Source organism: Bufo gargarizans, chromosome 3 (genome assembly GCF_014858855.1).
Source record: "Bufo gargarizans isolate SCDJY-AF-19 chromosome 3, ASM1485885v1, whole genome shotgun sequence".
NCBI lineage: Eukaryota > Metazoa > Chordata > Amphibia > Anura > Bufonidae > Bufo > Bufo gargarizans.
The window spans coordinates 275,681,642-275,691,434 of NC_058082.1; the positions used below are offsets into that span (position 1 = coordinate 275,681,642).

The following is a 9,793-nucleotide window of genomic DNA, read 5'->3' on the forward strand; positions in this document are numbered from 1 at the left end:
GTAGTGCCAACACTGCCATAACCAAACAGTGGCCTAGAGAAATTCAGAAAAGAGTAGAGAGAACAAATGTTCTACGAGGTGTCTGTTTCAGCCATCTTTGTTCAAATTTTATTGCATTATTTTGTACAGTAAAAAATACTGTATTCCCATTTCAGACATTGGGGGCATATCGCTAGGCTATACCCCCAATGTCTGATAGGTGCGGGTCCCAATGCCCGCTAAGTCCTGGAGGGCACACTGCATGTCCATTTATTCCTATGAGAATGCTGAAAATAGCTGAGCACTGGCTCGGTTATTTCCTTCAGCCCCATAGAAATAAATGGAGCGGTGCGTGGTGTGCCTCCCAATCATTTCAACGGGACTTCTGAAAATACACTCGGCTATTTTTAGCGCTCCCATAGTAATGAATGGAGGGCGGCCACGCTTGCGCTGGGCGCCCTTGGCACTTTATGGACTCTGTTGAAAGTATAGGTGCATGTCCCAGAGGTGGGACATCAGACATGTCCTAGCGATATGCCCCCAATGTCTGAGATGGGGAAAAAGCCTTTGACTGCCATTTTGTTTTTTGTTAAATGTGTAGGGCAATTGAATATATGAGGGAGACAGTGAGGGGAGATCAGTGCAGCGAGTGCGGCACCTCTTCACTATTCAGTACTGCTCTGAAGAATGAGGACATGCATCACACTGCCAAAATTCAACTTTGGGGATCAGTTTTTTCATTAAAACATGTCAAATCAATAAATAAATTGTATTGAAAAAAATCTTTCTCAATTGCCTTACACATTCAATAAAAAATGGCAGTTACACTTAAAAATAGGGTTTTTCTGGTTTGAGAAGTTAAAGCTTTTTCATTACATTTATGTATTATACTACTTTTTTTTTATATACTTTGCAAATCAATACTTATTAGTTTTCAAGTCTCCTCTTGCGGTCATTGAATATGTAAATATATTAAAGGTCAATACAGAGGTTTGTTTAGGCTACTTTCACACTAGCGTTTGGTGCGATCCGTTTTCAATTGAACCATATTGTGTCAGTGAAAAACGGATCGGTCCCCATTGACTTACATTGTAAGTCATGATGGATCCGTTTGGCTCCACATCGTCAGATGGTCACCAAAACGCTGCGAGCTGCGTTTTAGTGACCATCTAAAAAACGCAACAGAGCCCAAACACAGCCAAACTGATGCATTCTGAACGGATCCTTATCCATTCAGAATGCATTGGGGCTGAACTGATCCATTTTGGGCGGTTTTGAGAGCCCTGAAACGGATGTCACAGGCGGAACCCAGAAACACCAGTGTGAAAGTAGCTTTATACGCTGGACTGTGACAAGGGGACATCCTCTACGTCTGGAGGGAAGAAGGTTTCTACATCAACATAGAAGAGGACACTTTACAGTAAGAGCAGTGAGACTATGGGAGGTGGTGATGGTGAATTCACTAAAAGAGTTCAAGAGGGGCCTTGTTTTTATTTCTGGAGAGCAATAATATTACAGGTTATAGTTACTTGATTTCTTGAGATATTGGGGGTCATTTATCAAACTGGTGTAAAGTAGAACTGGCTTAGGTGCCCATAGCAACCAATCAGATTCCTCCTTTTATTTTGCGAAGGAGATGTCCAAAATGAAAGATGGAATCTGATTGGTTGCTATGGGCGACTAAGCCAGGTCTACTTTACACCAGTTTGATAAGTGACCCCCATTGTTCCAGGGAGTTATTTTACCGCAAGAAGAAATACATAATGAAAATGTATCAATAAATGTAGAATATTAGACATCACACCAAGAAGTTACGCGACCCTGTAAGACACAAGGGTGCAGGAAATGGAATGCCATTAAAATGATAACGTACAGTGCCTTTATTCAAAATATCAAGAACTTCTGATAATCCAGCAATTAGATTTTGTCCAGAGAACTGCAAGATATTATAATATGGTATAATAATAATATAATATTCATTTATAGGAAAGCAAAGTGGTAATGGCATACAATATGCTGCAAAGCATTAAACTAGGTATACTAATGCTATATCTTTCCCCACAGACACTGGCTGGCTACAGCGTATTTATGGTTAATAATCCCATACATGGTGTATGACATGTATGCTATGTATCTTCGCCATTGGTATAAGTGTAGAGACAGCAAAGTCTTAAATGGGAAAGATCACTTCTCCGCTGCAATGAACAGCCTTCTGCAGAAAGAGTTTCTAATGCTTGTTCATCACATATCCATCCTGACCATCCTTGTGCCAATTGGACTGGTAAGTGGGCCAGCAGTGGGGCTGAATGTTTTATGTACTGTACAGTAGGAAGTACTCTGCTTTCAGGATATACCTATATAGGTTTTCCAGGACTATAATCCCTGTATTTTACGGGTTGTTACTTTTTTTAAATTTCCATCTTAAAGGGACACTGACAGGCCCAATAAGCATATTTAGGTATATATATGTCAGTACAGGTCTTCTAAAGTCTATTAAAATCATCTAAGTAGCCCCCCTGTCCACCTTATAAATACCGAAATATAAAGTTTTATAACCTGCTTGTCTGGTCACCAATCTTCCCAAGGGGCGGCGTTTCATGTCAAAATGCGCCCAGCCAGCCGCTCCCAATTGCCGTTCTGAAGCCCCGCCCAGCTCATCAATATTCACTTAGCTGGGCGGCGGCTACAACTCTCCCGACTCAAGTGCCCGGCACATGCGCATAAAGCAGAGGCTGCAGCGCTCTGTACGCAGGCGCGATGTGACCCCGGCCGGGCGCATGCGCTGAAGATTGGATGGAGGACGTGCCCAGAGGATTGAATGGGCCATGCGCAGGATCGTGAGTCGGGAGAGTTGTAGCCGCCGCCCAGCTAAGTGAATATTGATGAGCTGGGCGGGGCTTCAGAACGGCAGTTGGGAGCGGCTGGCTGGGTGCATTTTGACATGAAACGCCGCCCCTTGGGCAGATTGATGACAGGACAAGCAGGTTATAAAACTTTATATTTCGGTATTTATAAGGTGGACAGGGGGGATACTTAGATGATTTTTATAGACTTTAGAAGACCTGTACTGACATATATATACCTAAATATGCTAATTGGGCCTGTCAGTGTCCCTTTAAATCCAGATTTTGGGGTCTTTTCAGTTCTGGTGATTTTATGAAGATATGTGCATGTCAAATTTGGCCTAAGTTATATGTGTGAACTCTGCACATGTTAACATTTTATTTTGTAGAGGTGTTGTCCATATAAACCTTTGGCGTGGTCACAGTTTTACCCTATCAACTTTTATGAATTTGTTCTGAAAAATGACATTTTTACACAGAATTGCATAAAGTTGTCTGTGTGTATAAAGTGCTGAGTGACATTTTGACAATGTGCCGGGAGTCTGCTTTCAGAAAATATATGGGTATGGCAGGTTTATCAGATTTTTTATTTATTTCATAATTTAGGCTGTATTTGTACATGTCAAAACTGTGAAACATGTTCTGGCTACCAGAGGAGCAAAATGTCCAAACAAATCCTGGCAGCGAAAGGGTTATTACAGGGTGGGGTTTGTAATGGGCTACAAATGCAGTAAAAAATATCAAACCTCATACCTCACTGATCCCTCACTGCTGCCATTCCATTGGTGCCGGGTCTCCACTGAGCACCATTTTCTGCTCCTCTCTCCCGGCAGAAAATGGCAGTGAATACCAGTTAGCCCAGTGATGGTTCACCTCAGCCAGTGGTGACAGCCATTTCCTGCTGTGTCGGGAGGAGTGCAGACCAGCAGTAGTGGCGATCCGCTAGGTGAGTATAAGGGTAGGTTCATATCTGCGGTGCAAATCCAGTAGGCTGTACCAGCAGAGAAACAGACTCCCGGAGTTTACCGCATTTAGCATAGCCGGATGCAGTAAACCACCGGATACCCTTTGACTATAATGAGATCCAATGGGGATCCAGCTGCTTTCCGGTATAAATGCCGGCTTTAGGCTGTACAAATGCTGCTAGTATTTTTCCAGCCGAAAGCCTGCATTTATGCAAGAAAGCCATCGGATGCCCTTATAGTCAATGGGGTCCAATGGTGTGCAGTGGTATCTGCCTATGCTGGATACAATAAACTCCAGTAGTCTCTTCCTCTGCTGGAGTTTGTCCAACAGATATGAACCTACCCTAAGCTTTGTTATTTTTTTTCACTGTATTTGGGGCCCTTTTTTAAAAAAAATTCTGAAATACCCCTTTAAGGCCCAAAATAGACTGGTCATTAAAGGGTTAATCGTGCTTCTTACACTACATGCTAGTGAGATTAGTGTACATAGGTGTAGCTATTCTTGGATACGTAATGTTTTATAAATTTGCATATAAGGACACTGCTGTATAAACAGTGGATATAAAAAGTCTACACACCCCTGTTTAAATGTCAGGTTTCTGTGCTGTAAAAAAAATGAGACAAATGATAAATCATTTCAGAACTTTTTGTCACCTTTAATGTGACCTATAAACTGTACCATTCATTTGAAAAACAAACTGAAATCTTTTAGGTGGAGGGAAGAAAACAAAAAAAACTAAAATAATGTGGTATAACTGGGGATGTAGCTGTGTTCAGAATTAAGCAATCACAATCAAAATCATGTTACATAGGAGTCAGCATACACCTGCCATCATTTACAGTGCCTCTAATTAACCCCAAATTAAGTTCAGCTGCTCTAGTTGGTCTTTCCTGAAATGTTCTTAGTCGCATCCCACAGCAAAAGCCATGGTCCACAGAGAGCTTCCAAAGCTTCAGAGGGATCTCTTTGGTAAAAGGTATCAGTCAGGAGAAGGGTACAAAAGAATTTCCAAGGCATTAGATATACCATGGAACACAGTGAAGACAGTCATCATCAAGTGGAGAAAATATGGCACAACAGTGACATTACCAAGAACTGGACGTCCCTCCAAAATTGATGAAAAGACGAGAAGAAAACTGGTCTGGGAGGCTACCAAGAGGCTTACAGCAACATTAAAGGAGCTACAGGAATATCTGGCAAGTACTGGCTGTGTGGTACATGTGACAACAATCTCCCGTATTCTTCATATGTCTGGGCTATGGGGGTAGAGTGGCAAGATGAAAGCCTTTTCTTACGAAGAAAAACATCCAAGCCAGGTCACATCCCTAGTCTCCCAAAAGCATGTGGGAAAAGGCGTTATGGTCTGATGAAACCAAGGTTGAACTTTTTGGCCATAATTCCAAAAGATATGTTTGGTGCAAAAACAACATTGCACATCACCAAAAGATCACCATACCCACAATGAAGCATGGTGGTGGCAGCATCATGCTTTGGGGGTGCTTTTCTTTAGTTTGAACTGGGGCCTTAGTTAAGCTAGAGGGAATTATGAACAGTTCCAAATACCAGTCAATATTGGCACAAAACCTTCAAGCTTCTGCTAGAAAGCTGAACATGAAGAGGAACTTCATCTTTCAGCATGACAACGACCCAAAGCATACATCCAAATCAACAAAGGAATGGTTTCACCAGAAGAAGATTAAAGTTGTGGAATTGTTGAAAATCTGTGGGGTGATGTGAAGAGGGCTGTGCACAGGAGATGCCCTCGCAATCGGACAGATTTTGAGTGTTTTTGCAAAGAAGAGTATGCAACTCTTGCCAAGTCAAAATGTGCCATGCTCATAGACTCATACCCAAATAGACTGAGTGCTGTAATAAAATGAAAAGGTGCTTCAACAAATACACTTATGCAACCATATTATTTGATTTTTATATTTTTTCTTCCCTTTACCTAAAAGATTTCAGTTTGTTTTTCAATTGAGTTGTACAGTTTATAGGTCACATTAAAGGTGGAAAAAGTTCTGAAATGATTTCTTTGTCTCATTTTTTTACATCACAGAAACCTGATTTTTTAACATTTAACTCCGCTGTAGTCAGTAGTAGTAATGGTAGCGTTTGCACCTGAATACATCTGATGTAATAACAGGTTTCCAGGTCACCATGTACATGTCAGCTGCATTAATTACGGTACACCAAGTTCAGCATAATACTTGTATCAGCATGTGCCGTCATACCATGCACTTCTTCCTGCAAGGTCTTCTCGCTAGGATATGCTGATTTTAACATTCTTAGGGCTCATTCACACGTGCTGTCCGTTGCCATATTGCGGACCGGATTTGCGGATCCGCAATACACGGGCACCGTTTCGTGTGCATTCCGCATCACTTCACTTCAATGGGTCCGCAAATTCGGAGATGCGGAGCGGTATGGAACGGAGTGCTTCCTGGGGTTCCGTTCCGTGCCTCTGCAGCGCAAAAAGATAGCGCAAGTTCTATCTTTTTGCCGAATGGACGGATCGCGGACCCATTCAAGTGAATGGGTCCGCAATCTCCATGCGGCTGGGCCACGGTCGGTGCCCGTGCATTGCGGACCGCAAATTTGCGGTCCACAGCACAGGCTTTACATGGTTGTGTGAACAAGCCCTTACTCTTTTCCTTTTATTTTGCAGTTTATAAGAGGCGATATTGGAGATTTTTATGTCGGCTGTCTCTTAGTAGCAGAAATGAGCACTCCATTTGTATCACTGGGCAAAATTTTTATACAGGTATGTGTCAGGCTTCAGTGAGTTATTTATATAAAAGCATTGCTATAAAGTTTAGGCACATCATTTTGTCTCTTTGCAGTGATCTACAGTAATGCATATACTGCATGACCTCCTCTTAGAATCAATATGACTGCACTTCCTCTTGTCACTTTTGTAAAAACTGGAAAGACAATTAAACAGGTTGTCCAGGACATTAAAGGGGTTGGCCACCTTTTGGGGAGTTTTGGCAATCCCCTTCCCTGGCCAGACCTGCAAAAGGAAAGCATACTTATCTGGCCCTCTACCGATGGGTCTTGGCTACCTTCACTGGTCCCCCGCTGTCCACATCTGCTTTGACACCGCTGCAGCTAATCACTGGTTGCAGTGGTAACCGGCCCTTGTGTCAGGTTAATTCTTCACATTACTGCGGCCAGTGATTTGCAGCGGTGTCAAAGAGAATGTTGACAGCTGTAGAGATGAACAAGACAGCCAAGGATGGTTAGCGAAGATGCCAGACCCATTGGTGGGGATCAGATAAGTATGCTTCCTTTTAGCAGGTCTGGCCGCAGTATTGGGTAGGTGGATGCGTTCCTAGCTTGGCTGGAGGCACTGTGTTATACCTAGTGCAGGTCCTGAGGAAATGGTCCATGACACAGGGATTTAAAGCGCACCAATGATACTACCAGTCATGGGCTGCATAGACATAAGTGAAAAAATTGTCTAGGTTGCTTCCTTAAAGGGGTTATTCCAAGATTTAAAATATGAGTGATTGGTGGGGATCCAACCATTTAGACCCCCAATGACCATGGGAACGGCGGTTCTGTGTCCTCCTAAATCATTGGGGTACTGCTGGAGCATGCATGCTGACCGTACATTCATCTTTAAGGGACTGCCAAAGAAATAGCTGAATACAGTGCTTAGCTATCTCTGTCAGTCTTGTGGAGCACAGGTCCCCAGTTCTTGTGACCGTTGCGGATCCCAGCAGTGGGATAGGTGATAAGCTCTTGGGATAACCCCTTTTAAGTTACTTAGAATAGAAAACTAAGGCTTTATTCACATCTGCTGCTGTGAACTCCGACATAGAATGCCGGGAATAGGCTGGACAGAAACTGTTGGATGCAGCGTTTTTGACCGCCAAATCCCTGCATATTTGCCAGTTGCGGCCGTATGTCTGCTGGACCCCTTATAATAAATGGGGTCCGGTGGGCAGGCAGCAGTATCTGGCAGTGCCAGACCCAAAGAACTCCAATAGGTTGTTCTCTGCCGGAGCAGCCTGCCAGAGAGCTAGCGCTACAGCCTCACAGTTTCCCCCATAACAGTAACAGTCACACTGTGCCTCCATAACAATGACAGCCATGCACTGCCCTCCATAACAGTACCATTTACACAGAGCATCATTAGTAAATGCTTGCCTTGACGCTCCTCTCTACTCCAGTGACATGAAAGATATACACATGAGCTCTCTACGGCATGTGGTCAGTCATTAGTGGGTGCTCACATTAATTGTCCAAGTCCTTCTTTGATATCTGTGACCATTGCAGGGAAGAAAATGACTTCACTCGATGCCAGTCTCATAGGACTGAATAGAGAAACTGACTGTGGAATCCAGAGAGTCTGATCAGGGATTATGTGATCAAAGGGCCCATTCCCACCACCATATTTTACTGTCTGCGTCAGTTCCGCAATTTTTCGGATCGGGTGCAAACCCATTAATTTCAATGGGGCCGCAAAAGATGTGGACAGCACACTGTGTGCTGTCTGCATCTGCGCTTCTGTTCCATGGCCCAGCAAAAAAGATAGATCATGTCCTATTCTTGTCCGTATTTGTGGACAAGAATAGGCATTTCTATCATGGAGAAGGACGTTCCGATTATTGTGTATTGGTGTGGGTTTGACTCTGAGGCCTCTTCATTGTGTACCAAGCACAGCACCATACGTTGTGTTGTGGCTGCCTGGGACTGCAGCTCATATGAATATGGGACTGAGCTGCAATACCGGGCACAGCCACGGCACAATGCACAGCGCTGTGCCTGCTAATCAGTGAAGAGGCTGCAGTGCTTGTGGCCGTGCCGCAGCCTTTTCAATCTGCTGATTAGTGAGAGTGCCGGGAATTGGACTTCCACCAATTTGTTATAGGTGACCTAAAAAAGTTCATCAGTAGTAAAGTCCCAGAATATACTCCTTTATTTATTCCGTAAAATGAATATGCTATAAACTTGTAGGAAGAGTGACCCCATAAACAAGTAGTTCATTGTGACTGGTATCACATTGGCATCCATACTAATACAGTGCACTGTTTTTCCCAACAGATAAATCTGCAGAACTCCTTATTGCACAAAGTGAACGGTGCTTTTGTCCTGCTCACATTTTTTGCCTGCCGTATCCTGCTGTTCCCTTTCATGTACCACGCCTACGGGAAGCAGTTTGGGATCCCACTCTACAAAGTGCCTTTCAACATTCCTCTGCATTGCAACATTACAATTGCCACCATCATGGCCCCACAGATATATTGGTTTTGGCTTATTTGCCGAAGGGCCATGAGACTATACAGCAACTCGTCCTCCTACAAAGACAGATAACATTTAGTACGTGTAAGCTACATGCTATATAGCTGGGTTTTCTAGTACGGACTGGACTACTGTTACAGCCTCACCACTAGGGTAGCAGCAGGGGAACTGTGGTCCTGTTCATGGACAGTGACTACCTAATATGTATTGGAAACCTTATGGAGTCTTGTCACAGGCTTCCAAGTTACACTAACACTACAGTTATATATTTTAGATACAAAAAGATGGTTTATAAATCACAATGTGATTTTCTACAGAATTGCACTATATTTGTTGGGTAATCTGAAGAGTATTTGTTTTAATAAGATGGTTCCTTCCATTTTCTTAAAGGGATTCTGTCACGAGATTTAACCCTATTAAGCTAGCTGCTACTAGCGATGCGCTAATGTCAGCTAAACCTAACTAGCCTAATTCCTACTTTTATCTATGCCCCCGTTACTGCAGAAATCTAACTTTTATAATATGCTAATTAGCCTCTAGGGGGGGGGGGGGCGTTGTTCTTGCTCCTAGAGGCTCCGTTCTCGCACCTTTGTCGCCTCCCTCCAAGTCCTGATTGACAGGGCCAGGCAGCGCTCGCATCTGTCTGCCAGCCCTGTGCTCTGGTGAAATCTTGCACCATTCAGTATTCGGTTCAGGCGCAGTGAGGAAGCTGGCAGCCTGCAAGCGTCTTTCCCTCACCGCACCTGCGCCGAATACTG

General features: G+C 43.5%; 1 protein-coding gene across 1 annotated transcript in view; it reads left to right on the forward strand.

Annotated features, from left to right (window-relative positions):
• Nucleotides 1-9,531, forward strand: part of TLCD3A (TLC domain containing 3A) — a 45,994-nt gene extending 36,463 nt beyond the window's left edge. Inside the window, exons 3-5 of the mRNA XM_044287482.1 lie at nt 2,044-2,260; nt 6,454-6,549; nt 8,838-9,531. Coding sequence (XP_044143417.1) covers nt 2,044-2,260; nt 6,454-6,549; nt 8,838-9,107 — 583 coding nt within the window. The 3' untranslated portion in view covers nt 9,108-9,531. The remainder of the gene's footprint in view (nt 1-2,043; nt 2,261-6,453; nt 6,550-8,837) is intronic.
• Nucleotides 9,532-9,793: the final 262 nt, after the last annotated feature.